At 50.1% G+C, this 15,003-nt stretch overlaps 1 protein-coding gene across 6 annotated transcripts in view; it reads right to left on the bottom strand.

Annotated features, from left to right (window-relative positions):
* LOC119963381 (la-related protein 1B-like) overlaps window positions 1–15,003 on the bottom strand; it is a 153,271-nt gene that overhangs the window by 77,772 nt on the left and 60,496 nt on the right. For all 6 annotated transcript variants that reach the window (XR_005460087.1, XR_005460088.1, XM_038792423.1 and 3 more), the window contains one exon: window positions 3,504–3,678. Coding sequence is in view for 4 of the 6 variants with exons in the window: in XM_038792423.1 (XP_038648351.1) it covers window positions 3,504–3,678 (175 nt within the window). In the remaining 2 variants the exon portion in view is untranslated. The remainder of the gene's footprint in view (window positions 1–3,503; window positions 3,679–15,003) is intronic.

The raw sequence follows: 15,003 nt of genomic DNA, 5'->3' as shown, positions 1-15,003 counted from the left end.
AGGGAGATAGGGAAAGTAAGGGAAAGCAAAGGACGGAGATGGGAACCTGGTTGGTGATTCAGTAGGGTGAATAAGGCGTTTAGGGATTTCTACAGCAGGCTGTACAGGTCTGAACCCCCTACATGGCTGGAGGGGATGAGGCACATCTTGGGGGGCTGAATTTCCCAAAGGTGGTCGGGGAGCGGGTAGAAGGGCTAGGGACCCCAATCGGGCTGGAGGAGATAGTGGAGCGCTTGAAGGCCATGCAAGCGGGTAAGGCCCCAGGTCCAGACAGGTGGTGTTTAATACAAAAGTTCTCGGGGATATTGGGGCCACTGTTGTTGAGGATGGCAATGAGGCAAGAGAAAGAGGGGTGTTGCACCCGACGATGTCACAGGCCATGATTTCGCAGATTCCTAAGCGGGACAAGAACCCGGAGCTGTGTGGGTCCTACAGGCCAATCTCCCTGTTGAATGTAGATGCCAAGTTGCTGGCCAAAATCTTCTCCTCCAGGATTAAGGATCGTGTTCCGGACGTTATTGGGGAGGACAATACGGGGTTTGTTAAGGGCAGGCAGTTGTTGGCCAATGTGAGAAGGTTGTTAAATGTGATCATGATGCCCCCTGAAGGTAAGGTGGTGGAGGTAGTGATCGCAATGGATGCAGAGAAGGCTTTTGATCGGGTAGAATGGGACTATCTATGGGAGATAATGGGACGGTTCGGACTGGGGCGAGGCTTTATTGATTGGGTCAGGTTACTTATCAGGCACCTGTGGCAAGTTTACGGATGAATAGGACATCGGACATTTAGACTGCACCGGGGTACGAGACGGGGTGGCCACTCTCCCCACTGTTGTATGCGCTGGCTATAGAGCAGTTGGCAATTGCTCTGATAAGCCTCGAGGGGCTGGAGAGGACTGGTCCAGGGGGTTGGTGGAGCACAGGGATTCGCTCTATGCAGATGACCTGCTTCGGACCCAATAGAGGGGATGGAAGAAATCATGAGGACTCTAGGGGAATTTGGCTGGTTTTCGGGTACAAGCTTAATATGGGAAAGAGTGAGATGTTTGTGGTCCAGGAGAGGCGACTGGGAGAGCTGCTGTTTAGGTTAGTAGAGGGAAACTTTAGGTATCTAGGCATCCAAGTGGCGTGGGAATGGGACCGGCTGCATAAATTGAATCATGGTGGACCAAATGAAGGATGATTTTCAGAGATGGGACGCACTTCCGTTGTCTCTGGCTGGGAGGGTGCAAACGGTGAAGATGACGGTCCTCCCGAGATTCCGATTTGTATTTCAGTCTCCCCATCTTTATTCTGCAATCCTTTTTTAAGTGGGTCAACAGAGTTATCATGGGCTTCGTCTGGGCGGGCAAGACCCTGTGAGTAAAAGGTGGTAATGCTTGAGCGGAGTCGGGGAGAGGGCGGGCTGGTGCTGTCAAAGTTTAGCAACTATTACTGGGCAGCTAATATAGCCATGATCAGGAAGCAGGTGGTAGGGGAGAGGTCGGCATGGGTGCGTATGGAGGCGGCTTCATGAAAGGGTACCAGTTTGGGGGCATTGGTAACTGCGTCTTTGCTGTTCCTGCCGGCACGGTACTCCATCAGCCATGTGGTGGTGGTGGCCCTGAGAGTTTGGGGCCAGTGGAGGCGGCATGTGGGAGCATCGGTCTGGGCCCCAATCTGTGATAATCACCGGTTTGCCCCGGGGAGTATGGATAGGGGGTTTTGGTTATGGCAGAGAGCGGGGATTGAGAGGATGGGGGATATGTTCATAGAGGGGAGCTTTCAGAGTACGAGGGTGTTGGAGGAAAAGTTTGGGTTGGCGAGGGGAAACAAATTCAGGTATCTGCAGGTGTGGGACTTCCTTCGTAAACAGGTGTCAACCTTCCCACTCCTACCTCTAAGGGGGATTCAGGACAGGGTAGTTTCCAGAGGGTGGGTCGAAGAAGGGAGTGTTTCTGATATTTATAAAGGAGCTTATGGGGTCGAGGAGACGCAGGCCGAGGAGCTGAAGCGCAAGTGGGAGGAGGAGCTGGGAGGTGAGATAGAGAATGGTCTATGGGCAGACGCATCGAGTAGAGTCAACGCGTTTGCAACATATGCTAGGCTCAGCCTGATACAATTCAAGGTCGTTCACCGGGCTCACATGACAGTGGCCCAGATGAGCAGATTCTTTGGGGTGGAGGACATGTGCGCAAAATGTGCAGGAGGACCGGCAAACCATGTCCACATGTTTTGGACATGTCCAAAGCTTAGGGGATTTTGGCAGGGGTTTGCAAACGTCATGTCCACGGTGTTAAAAACAAGGGTGGCGCTGAGTCCAGAGGTGGTGATTTTCGGGGTGTCAGAAGACCTGGGAATCCAGGAGGAGAAAGAGGCAGAGTTCTGGCCTTTGCATCCCTGGTAGCCTGGAGACGGATACTATTAGCTTGGAGGGACTCAAACCCCCGGAAGTCAGACGCCTGGATATCGGACATGGCTAGCTTTCTCTATTTGGAGAAAATCAAGTTTGCCTTGAGGGGGTCGCTGTTAGGGTTCACCCAAGGTGGCAACCGTTCGTCGACTTCTTTGCGGGAAATTAATCGTCAGCAGACAGTGGGGGGAGGGGGAGAGGAGATAGTTTAGATTAGAGTAGGGGGTCGATAAGGGTGGGACCTGTACGAGAGGTAAATGGCTTTTGCACTATGTTTATGGTTTCATGCATAGTTCATTTTGTTGTCACTAAACCAAAAATACCGCAATAAAATGTTTATTAAAAAAATTAATAGTACTGAAGCCAATCAACAGAAAGTTTTAGTATTTTGTTTAATCAACTGAAATTGGCATCTCCAGGGCTGAATAACCCAGAGAACTGGATTCAGTTACTGTACTTCTCTAAACTGAACTTTTTGATTAGACAATTAAAAAGCATCAAAAAGCCAGTAAGACCAGTCTGACAGAGTTGCACTTTTGTTTCAGATGTTTCCTTCTCCTAGCTGAAGGAGGAAACACAATGCTGGTATACAGCAGCAAGAGAGGGGAAGAGAGTTTAAAAAAAAAACATAAACTAATTGAGAAACCGCCAACCTTTTTTTAAATATAAAAATAAAATGTTGAGTGTTTGTAAACCACACTTGTGACAAACAGAAAAGGAAGAATGTTCAATACTGAACTACTATTTTCCTTCTTCAATATTTGTCCTGTCACCATGGCCACTTGCCTCCATATATTCTTTATCAGCAGTAAGGGAAGGCGACTTCCAAGGCCAATACCTGTCCTTCCTTAGCCTATAGCAAGCATACGTGCTGTAGGGTAAAGACAGATAAAGTGTCAGTTTACACTAAATTGAGGCATGTTACTTTGCTGGTTTTATGTCCAATAGCTTTGCTGTGACTGCAATAATTGGGGCTGCAGGTTGAGACTAATGCAAGCACTCAAAAGTAAGATGGCAACATAAAGAAACAGTCAACTGCCTGACACTCAGTCTGTGTGCATTACCAATGGTGTGGATTAATATTTTAACTATAAGATTTATAGTATGCTCACCAGTTTGAGAGCCGTACATTTGCCCAGGTACAAATTCCGGACAGTTAATTAAACGGGAGAAATCAGTTCTTGGAATGTCGGAAACAGGTGGGCCTGGAATAGGCCATTTTTCAGGGCTCTCTTTTTTCCTCATTTTCTGGTCCACGATTTGTACCTCCGTACTTCCTTTCAAAGCCTAATTAATTTTGAAAATACAACATAGCACTGGTGAACAGACAAGCAGACAAGGTTATTTTTATGACATACCATTAAGTAAATTTAAAACTTTATCTTTGGTAAACAGTTTGTAAACTCTTAAGTCAATTAAAAAGATCAAAAACGAGGAGAGACAACCTTAGCCAATACATTGTGCAAACATTCAGAGTAATCTACCAGGCAAGTTAATAGGTGGCAAAGCCCTGGTATTGTGCAAAATACAATTAGATAATATGATGAGTGTTAAAGGTACTAAAAGTTCAAGTTTCCATCTGCATTCTCTTATTTCGGTCTTTTGTTATTTGTCTGCGTTGAAGCATACTTTAGTGGAACACTATTTTTTCTGCATTTTTTCCCTAATGCACGGTGCCACATAACGTCCGAACTACAATTAGAGAATTTAAACCCCTTCTCCTCCAAAGCATGCATTACAAGATAATCACATCCCAATTTGAAAAGGCCCCTTTCTCTGCTCTAAATTCATAAGTGAGTAAATAAATTGGGAAAGGCACTTGCTATTATAAGAGGTTATAAAGGTTTGACACTGGCCTTCTCAACTGAGCTTGCAGAATAATCTTTTCAGAAATAAATTCTAGATAAACACCTCATATCCCAGTGACTGTGTGGCCAAATCCCCTACAACTAGATTTTCAAATTTGCTGATGACATCACTGTACTGGGTCGGATTTCAAACAATGACGAGACTGAGTACAGGAATGAGGAGAGAATCTGGTGGTGAACTGGTGTGACAACAGTAATCTCTCTCTCAATGTCAACAGAACGAAGGAAATAGTCATCGACTTCAGGAAGCGTAGTGGAGAACATGCCCCTGTCTACCTCAATTGGAACAAAGTAGAAAGGGTCGAGAGCTTCAAGATTTTAGGTGTACAGATGACCAACAGCCTGTCCTGGTCCCCCCATGCTGACACTATAGTTAAGAAAGTCCACTAACGACTCTACTTTCTCAGAAGACTGAGGACATTTGGCATGTCAGCTACGACCCTCACCAACTTCTGCAAATGCACCATAGAAAGCATTCTTTCTGCTTGTATCACAGCTTGGTATGGAGCCTGCTCTGCCCAAGACCGCAGGAAACTACAAAAGGTCATGCATGTAGCCCAGTCCATCATGCAAACCAACCTCCCATCCATTGACTATCTATAATTCCCGCTGCCTCAGCAAGGCAGCCAGCATAATTAAGGACCCCACCCACTCCGGACATCTCTTCCGCCTTCATCCGTCAGGAAAGATAAAGTTTGAGGTCACGTACCAACCGACTGAAGAACAGCTTCTTCCTTATTGCCATCAGACTTTTGAATGGATCTACCTCGTATTAAGTTGATCTTTTCTCTACACCTTGCTTAACTGTAACATTATATTCTGCAGTCTCTCCTTCCTTCCCTATATACGGTATGCATTGTTTCTACAGCATGCAAGAAACAATACTTTTCACTGTATACTAATACATGTGATAATAAATCAAATCAGAGCAGATCAAATCAGAAGTATTTTACAATTCAGTAAACATCACCTCCATAACGTTTTACATTACTTGTTACAAATGTAGTCTGCTTCCTTCTTTGGAAGGGGTTCATCTTCCACGAGGATAGCCTCAAAAAGAGCCGCGCAATGGAGGGCTCCCGTTCGGGAACGGCATTTTCGGGGCTTTAAGCCCAGTCCCAGGGTCCACGGAGGCGGCAAAAGCAGGGAGATGGCACAGAGGAGGCACAGTGAAGGCACAGTAAAGTAAAATATCGAGGGTGAGCAAAAAAACGGCCGAAAAAAAAAACAGCTGAAGGTCCGTCGGGGAGTGGAAAGTACACCGCGGGGTCACCAAGGAAAATGGAGCCTGGAGCACCAGGGGAAGCCGCATTGCTTACGGCTGAAGAAATAACTAATGTGATGGCTGCGGAATTCGAAAGGCAGTTTACAAAATAGATGGAGACGATGAGGAAGATTTTCAGTTTGCTGGTGGAGGAGGCGATTTCCCCGGTGACGGCGGCGGTGGCGAGCGCAGTGGCGGAGGTGCGGGCGCAAGGGGAGGCGCTGAAGGAAGTGGAGGAGACATTATTGCAGCACAGTGATCAACTTACCTCGATGGGGAAGGAGATGCGGAAGGTGATGGAGATTAACAAGGATCTGCGAGGAAAAATGGAAGACCTGGAAAACAGATCCAGGCGACAGAATTTGAGGATTGTGGGGCTGCCCGAAGGAGTTGAAGGGCTGAGGCCGACTGAGTATTTTGCCGTGATGCTGGCGAAACTATTGGGGGAGGGGGACGATCCCTCCCGATACGAACTGGATCGGGTTCATCGGTCGTGGAGACCTGTAACAAAGGCGAGTGAGCCGCCAAGGGTAGTGACTCTGTGCTTCCGTAGGTACAGTGTGAAGGAGAAGGTCCTGTGCTGGGCCAAGCAGAAGCGGGTGGTGCAGTGGGCTGAAGCTGGTATACGTGTATACCAGGACTTTACGGTGGAGTTGGCGAGGAGGCGGGCTGCTTTCAACCGGGTGAAGAGGGCATTGTACATTACCAAGGTGCAGTGCGGCATTGTATATCCAGCGAAGCTGAGGGTGACTTACAAGCTCAAGGACTTTTATTTTGGAACGGCGGAAGCAGCGGAGGAGTTTGCGAAGGCAGAAGGACTGTAGCAGAATTGAGAAATGGCCATGTGTCAATGTAACCTCATGACTGTATTTTCTTTTTTTTTGTTTCACTGCGTGCGGGTGTATGGGCTAAAGGATCCAATGTTGTATATATTTAGACAAGGGCAGTGATGGGACTTTCACTCGAAGTGAGGGCTCTTTGGGGTGTAGGTGGATATGCGGGGTTTGTGTGCTAAAAGAGGATTTCTGGGCTTTCCTAGGGCTGGGCAAGGGGGAAAGGGACCCGGGCAGGGGCCTCCATGCTGGCCGGTTTAAGCCGGCCAGTGAACGGGGAAAGGGACCCGGACGGGGGCCTCCACGCTGGCCGGTTTAAGCCGGCCAGTGAACGGGAGTGAGGTGGGGGGGGGGGGGGGGGGGGGGGGGCTGTGGCCATCGGAGCCGGGCAGAACAGGGTCCGAATGGTCTAGCCGGGGTGGAAAGCTTGGAGGGGGGGGGCAGTGGACGGGAGGAGTTGGAGACGAGGGGGGTGTTGTTTACAACTCTTGGGTATCATGTATGGTACTCTTTCAGAGGTTGGATGGTGTGGGAGGGTTTGTTTTATTGGAGGCTTATATTGACAGGTGGGCCGTTGTTTGGGGTGGTGGGAGGATGGGATCGTTGTTATTGTTAAGGGGATTGATTTTGTATTTGTTACCGTTTACTGTCTGTGGGTGGGGTGTACATTTTGAAGGAAAATGTGAAAATGGAGAATAAAAACCTTTTAAAAAAAAAAAGGATAGCCTCAAAAAAGCTTTCCAACAAATTCAGACAATATACTCCCGTGCACAGAATTCCTTATTGTAAACCATGATCATAATTCTCTATCCGGAAGTGGTACAAAATATAAAGCTGCAAAATCGCTGCAAGCTAGTGGGAGAGAAGCTCCAACTAAAAATCAGACAATACGAGGACTTCCGGTGGCGGCGATGTTCGAGTGAGCCGCACATTCGGCGGGCTCTCACTCCGGCGGGGCTTAGCAGCTGATTCCCCGCGATAGCGGGACCGGCAAAAAGGCTGCCGTGAAAGAAGAGGAGAGCAGGCTGCAGCGGATGGAATCGTGGGAGGCCAGCAGGTAGAGGAAGAAAGAGAGAGACGGAGGCAAGGAGGAAACTGACCTGAAGGGTAAGATGGCGGACCCACGGACCTTCCTTCCACCAGGACAAGGAAAAAAAGTTTGGAGTTGCTGAGGAGGGACAGCTTGGACCCACTTCAGATGCCCAGGAGGTAAAATTTAAGGAGCTGGGCGAAGGAAGGCAGCAGCGAAGGTGCTGAGGAGTGGGCTGCGGCACATGGAACAGCGGGATTCCAGAAGGCAGAAGGAGGAGAAAAAGGGACAGAGACAAGGATCTGAAGAAAATTACCTGGGACCTAAGATGGCGGACACACGGACCCCGGACTCAGCAATCCAGCAGGCGCTGGATAACATGCTCCAGGTAATGAAGTCCAGTTTTGAAGCGGGACAGCTTGGACCCAATCCAGAAAGCGGTGGATCAGCTGAACCAGAGGCTGGACGCCCAGGATGTTAAAGTTAAGGAGCTGGGAGAGGCGGTGGAGGAGCAGGCGGATGCGCAAACGATTGCAGCGCTAGAAGTTGACGGCCTGAAAGAGCGGCAGAGAAGACTGCTGGACAGAGTGGAGGAGCTGGAGAATAGAGTCCGCAGGAACAATCTGAGGATGGTCGGCCTCCCGGAGGGGGCTGAGGGAGCTGATACTGCAGCGTTTGTAGCAGACCTGCTGAAGCAGCTGATGGGGGCCGAAGCCTTTCCGCGACCGCTGGAGCTGGAGGGGGCACACAGAGTGCAGGCAAGGCAGGGGCGGCCGGGCGGACCCTCCCGCCCGATGGTGATTAGGTTCCACAGGTTCGTGGACAAGGAGTGGGTGCTGCAGTGGGCAAAGAGCGCCAGGAGCAGCACGTGGAACAACAGTGTTCTCCGCATTTATCAGGACCTAAGCCAGGAGGTGGCTCGGCGGCGAGCAGCCTTTTAAGAATGTCAAGGAGGTGCTGTTCAAGAAGCACGTGAAGTTTGGTCTGCTGTTCCCAGCTCGGCTATGGGTCACGCACCAGGGTCAACACCACTACTTCTCCGAGCCCGAAGAAGCGATGGATTTTGTGAGGGACCTGGGGCTGATCCCGAAAGGAGGCCCCAAGGACGCGAGTTAGGGCCCGAGGATTTCTGTGGGAAGGAACGCCGAATGTGCCTGGACTGCTGCTCAACGGTTTGCTGGGCCAAAGGGGCCAAGCGGAACATTTGAGACTCTTTCCTTTGTTCATGGACATTTATGTGCTTTTTCTCTTTTTTCTGTGGTTTTTTCTTTTTTTTTCCTGTTTGGGCTGATCACCTGGAACGTCAAGGGACTGAATGGGCCGGTTAAGAGGGCGCGGGTGTTCGCGCACTTGCGGGCCCTGAGGGCGGACGTAATTATGTTGCAGGAGACACATCTGAAAGTGTCGGACCAGACCAGGCTAAGGAAGGGCTGGATTAGCCAGGTCTTCCACTCGGACTTGGACTCGAAGTCCAGAGGGGTGGCAATCATGATCAACAAGCGCGTGCAATTTGAGGCAGAGGGCATATCCGCAGACAGGGGGGGCAGATACCTGATGGTATGGGGCAGACTGGAGGGGAGAAGAGTGGTGCTGGTGAATATATATGCCCCGAACTGGGATGACGTGGACTTCATTAAAAGAGTGCTGGGGAAGATCCCGGACTTGGATTCTCGCAGGCTAATAATGGGAGGGGACTTTAACATGGTCCTTGACCCGACTTTGGATCGGTCGTGTCCCAGAACGGGTAGACTCTCAGCAATGGCAAGGGAGCTGAAAGGGTTTATGGAGCAAATGGGGGCAGTGGACCCCTAGAGAGATAGACAGCCAACGGGAAGGGGCTACTCGTTTTACTCGCACGTCCATAAAGTATATTCCAGGATAGATTTCTTTGTACTAAGCAGGGACTGTATGGGGGAGGTAAAGAACACGGAATACTCAGCAATTACAATTTCAGACCATGCCCCGCATTGGGTGGACCTGCAGTTCGGGGGAGCGAGCTATCAACGCCCGCAATGGAGGCTAGATATGGGACTGCTGTCGGAGGAGGGGATCTGCGAGAGGCTTCGGAAATGCATAAAAAATTACCTGCAGGTGAATGACACGGGGGAGGTCTCAGCGGCGACCTTGTGGGAGGCGCTAAAGGCAGTAGTGAGGGGGGAGCTGATTTCAATTGGGGCCCACAGAGCCAAGGCAGACCGGGCAGAGATGGATAGATTGGTCAGGGAAATGGGTCGGATAGATGAAGAGCACGCGGAGTCCCCGGGGGAGGTTTTACTCAGGGAGAGGCAGAGACTATAGGCGGAACTGGGGGCACTATCCACGAGCAGGGCCGTGGAACAGCTTAGGAAGGCGAGGGGAGTGGTGTACGAGCATGGGGAAAAGGCTAGTAGACTGTTAGCGCAGCAACTCAGGAGGAGGGAGGCGGCCAGGGAAATAGGTAGAGTGAGGGACGAGGGGGGGCGCAAAGTGGAGGGCCCGGCAGAATTGAATAGGGTATTCCGGGACTTCTATCGTAAGCTGTATACTTCGGAGCCACCGGAAGAACCGGAGGGGATGAAAAGGTTTCTGGATGGGTTAACATTCCCAACAGTTGGTGGGGGGGCGAGTGGAAGAGCTGGGGGCCCCGATTAGAGTAGAGGAGGTATTGGGGGGCCTTAAGGCTATGCAGTCGGGGAAGTCCCCGGGGCCGGATGGATACCCAGTAGAGTTTTATAGGAAGTTCTCTGAGCTGGTGGGCGCGGTCTTGGCGAGGGTTTTCAATGAGGCAAGGGACAGAGGGACCCTGCCGCCGACAATGTCACAAGCCACCATATCTCTGATATTGAAGCGGGGTAAGACCCGGAGGCGTGCGGGTCCTACAGGCCAATCTCCCTGATTAATGTAGACGCCAAGCTCCTGGCAAAGGTACTGGCGGGTAGAATGGAGGACTGTGTACCGGAGGTGATTGGGGAGGATCAAACGGGGTTCGTGAAAGGTAGGCAGCTGGCAGCCAACCTGAGGAGATTGCTCAATGTGATAATGATGCCCCCGGCGGGTAGAGAGGTGGAGGTAGTGGTGGCAATGGACGCCGAGAAGGCCTTTGACCGGGTGGAGTGAGACTATCTATGGGAGGTGCTTGGACGGTTTGGGTTCGGGGAGGGATTGGTGGATTAGATCAAATTATTATATCAGGCCCCGAGGGCCAGCGTCAGGACCAACAGAGAAGTGCCGGAGAACTTTAGGTTGTACCGAGGGACCAGGCAGGGCTGCCCGCTCTCCCCGCTGCTGTTTGCGCTGGCCATAGAGCCGCTGGCGATTGCGCTGAGAGCCGCAGAGGGTTGGAAGGGGATGGTGAGGGGCGGGGTTGAACACAGGGTTTCTCTTTATGCAGACAACCTGCTCCTGTACGTGTCGGACCCAGTGGCCGGGATGGGAACTATACTGGGAATGCTGAGGAAGTTCGGCCAGTTCTCAGGATACAAATTAAATACGGTCAAGAGTGAAATGTTTGTGGTCCAGGCAAGGGGCCAGGAGAACAGATTGAGAGGGCTACCATTTAGGCTGGTTGAGGAAAATTTCCGGTATTTGGGAATCCAGGTGGCACGAGACTGGGGCAGGCTGCATAAGTTAAATTTGGCCAGGGTGGTGGAGCAAATGAAGGGAGAGTTTCGGAGATGGGATGCACTCCCGTCGCTGGCAGGGAGGGTGCAGACTGTAAAGATGACAATCCTCCCTCGATTTTTGTTTATTTTTCAGTGCCTCCCGATCTTTATCCCACAGTCCTTCTTCAAAAGAGTTAACGGGCTGATCATGAGCTTTGTCTGGGCGGGAAAATCCCCGCGGGTGAAGAAGGCGATGTTGGAGAGGAACCGCAGCGAGGGAGGGCTGGCTTTGCCGAGTCTGGTCAATTATTACTGGGGGGCCAACATCGCTATGATAAGGAAGTGGATGGTGGGTACGGGGTCTATTTGGGAGCGGGTGGAGGCGGCTTCGTGCAGGGGCTCCAGCTTGGAAGCCCTGGTCACGGCTCCTCTACCGCTGGCCAAGTACACCACCAGCCCGGTAGTGGTGGCGACCCTGCGGATATGGGGCCAGTGGAGGAGGCATGTGGGGGAGATGGGGGCGTCTGTCTGGGCACCAATCTGCGACAACCATCGGTTTGCCCCCGGCATTATGGATGAGGGGTTCAGAGTATGGCGGCGAGCAGGGGCGGGAAGGGTGGGTGATATGTTCTTGGAAGGGAGCTTCGCGAGTTTGAGGAGCTTGGAGGAGAAATTTGGGTTGGTAAGGGGAAATGATTTTAGATACCTACAGTTGCGGGACTTTGTTCGTAGACAGGTCCCATCTTTCCCGCGCCTCCCGCCAATGGGGATCCTCGACAGAATAGGCTCTAGGAGGGACGAAGGGGAGGGCAGAGTCTCGGGTATATATAAAGTGCTCATGAGGGAGGAAGGGTTCCAGACAGAGGAACTGAAACTTAAATGGGAGGAGGAGCTAGGCGGGGAAATGGAGGATGGGCTGTGGGTAGAGGCCGAGTAGGGTAAATTCGACCGCGACTTGTGCTAGGCTCGGGCTGATCCAATTTAAGGTCGTTCACCGGGCCCATATGACGGTGGCTCGGATGAGCAAATTTTTCGGGATAGAGGACAAATGCGCTAGGTGCGTGGGAGGACCAGCGAACCATGTTCACATGTTTTGCGCATGCCCTAAGCTGAGGGGGTACTGGGAGGGATTTGCGGGGGTCATGTCCCAGGTGCTAAAAACAAGGGTGGTGATGAGTCCCGGGGTGGCAATGTTTGGGGTTTCGGCAGGCCCGGGCGTCCAGGGGGAGAAAGAGGCCGATGTGTTGGCCTTTGCTTCCCTGATAGCCCGGCGACGAATATTATTGGCGTGGAGGGACTCAAAGCCCCCGATGACTGAGTGGTGGCTTGCGGACATGTCGAGTTTCCTGGGGATGGAAAAAATTAAGTTCGCCTTGAGGGGATCTGTGCAGGGGTTCACCCGGAGGTGGCAACCATTTATTGACTTCTTTGCGGGAGAGTGAGCGTCAGCAGGGGGTAGAGTAGAGTAGGAGGGAAAATATGGCGGGTAGTACCAGTGGGAGGGGAGCGGGCTTGTGCAATATGTTACGATGGAAGTATTGAAAGTACGTGGATGTTTGCACATTTTTGCCTTTTTTGCTTTCTTTCTGATGATGTCTGTAACTGTTCATAAAGCCAAAAACTACCTCAATAAAATTGTTTATTAAAAAAAGAAATCAGACAATACAAAAAGATAAGGAGCTGTTTATAAGGCAATCAAACCTTTTTAAAAATGGCGGAAGGCCATATCTTTAGCAAACAATCTAAACTTCTTCAAGTTAATGGTCACAAATAGGAACTCCCAATGCGATGATAAAATTCAGTATGGGATGATGGAACCTATATGCTTAGATCAACGAGCACCACGTGTTTTTGTCCCGCTGTCAAATTGAAACAGTACTGCATAGTGAAAATATGTCCCCTGCTCCAGACAGCTACCCTGTAACCTCAGAAACAAAAATGCCTCCATTAATTTGCCCAAGAAGCATACTTTAGTACAGGTGTCCTGCTAGCTTTAACTAATTTATTCCATGGGGAGATTTTGGATTTTCACTAATCCTATTTAAGTACAGGATTTTCCAATAGTCAACCTACACATGGAGTCTCTTGCTTTGTGCAACTTAAATACGGATTTCCTTGATACATGCATGTGAAAATGCTACAACCCAGCATAAAATGGGTTGCAAATCTATTCATGACAGGGAGTTTGAGTCACCTTTTAAGGCCAAGAATGGAAAAATTGGATCTCTTTTAAATAAAAATAACAGGCTCAATAAAATCTATGAAATTTGTTTTCCAAAGGCAAGTTTAAGTTCTTATCTTGAGGACCCAATTTTGATCCCGGTCACTGTCTGTGTGGAGTTTGCACATTCTCCCTGTGCCTGCGTGGGTTTCAGCCCCACAACCCAAAAGATGTGCCGGTTAGGTGGATAGGCCACGCTAAAATTGACCCCATTTGGAAATAAATAATTGGGTCACTTTTCTTATTTTTAAAAAATATTTTTTATTTCCTCCTTTTTCACATATTCTCCCAAATTTACACCTAACAATAAACAATAATCAGTAACGAATTTAATGTCAATCCCCATATCAATAATAACGATCCCATCATCCCACCAAACCCCAAACATTGGCCCGAATGTTAACATAAACAAATGACAAAAATATATCGGGAATCACCCAGTCACCATTAACACATACAGCCCCCCTCCCGCAACTCTCCCCCCACACCCCCCCATGGTTGATGTGATCCAATTCTCGAAAATGCATAGGGAATAACGCCTATAAGTGTAGAACCCCTCCATCCTTCCCTTCAGTTCAAATTTGACCTTTCAAGAATTCCAGCAAGACCCCCGCCACGTCAGGGCACAGGGTGGAGAGGATGATCTCCACCCAAACAGGATCCGCCTTCAGATGATCAATGAGGCGAAGGCTACAACATCTGCCTCCGCATCCGTTTCCAACCCTGGCTGGTCCAACATCCGAAAATGGCCTCCCGAGGGCCCGGGTCCAGTTTCATCTGCAGCTCTTTAGAGATGACCTTAAAAGCCTCCTTCCAGTAATCCTCCAGCTTTGGCCAGGACCAAAACATATGAACGTGGTTTGCGGGCCCCCCCCCCCCCCCCAACCCCCACAATGTTCACACACATCTTCTGCCCCCTCAAAAAGCTGTCTCATCCTCGCCCTTGTAAGGTGTGCTCTATATACCACCTTCAGCTGTATCAGCCCCAACCTCGCACACGAGGTGGAGGCGTTCACCCTCCGGAGCACCTCACACTAGAACCCTTCCTCCATACTCTCACCAAACTCTTCCTCCCATTTTGTCTTGATCCCTTCCAGCGGCACCTTCTCCTCTTCCAAAATAGCCCAGTAAACTGCCCGATACTACCCCCTTCTCCAGTTCCCCTGTTGTCAACAGCTCCTCCAGCAATATGGAAGCCGGCTCTACTTGGAAGCTCTCTATCTCCTTTCTGGCAAAGTCTCGAACCTGCATGTATCTAAAATATTTCCCCCTGCTCCAGCCCATACTTCGCTCCCAGCTCCTTCAATCCGCAAAACGACCCCCAAGAAACAAATCTTTTACTGTCCTAATTCCTTTCTCTTCCCATCTCCGAAAATTTCAATCCCACTTCCCATGCTCAAATCTATGGTTCCCCTGAATCCCTTGACCCTGCCCCTAACCCGAAGTGCTGTCGGAACTGTCTCCAAATTCTCAATGAAGCTATTACTACTGGACTCCCCGTGTATCTGCCCGGGGCCGTCGGGAGCAGTGCTGTCGCTCACGCCTTCAATCCCGACTCCCTACCCAAACTCTCCTTCATTCTGACTCATTGTGAGTCAACCCCACTGACCCAGCTCCATACCTTCTCCACATCTGCTGCCCAGTAATAATGCATCAGGTTCGGAAGACCCGAACCCCCTGCCTACCTTCCTTTCTGTAATAGAACCTTTTTAATTCTGGCCACCTTACCTTCCCTCCCCATATGAACGAGGTAATCATCCTTTCAATTTCTCTAAAAAAAAAATTATTTAAAAAATGCCGTTGGCAGGAAAATCG

The sequence above is a fragment of the Scyliorhinus canicula genome, chromosome 3 (assembly GCF_902713615.1).
Source record: "Scyliorhinus canicula chromosome 3, sScyCan1.1, whole genome shotgun sequence".
Classification (NCBI taxonomy): Eukaryota; Metazoa; Chordata; class Chondrichthyes; order Carcharhiniformes; family Scyliorhinidae; genus Scyliorhinus; species Scyliorhinus canicula.
Note: the sequence above shows the minus strand (reverse complement) of the source record. Positions and strands in the feature narration are given on the sequence as shown.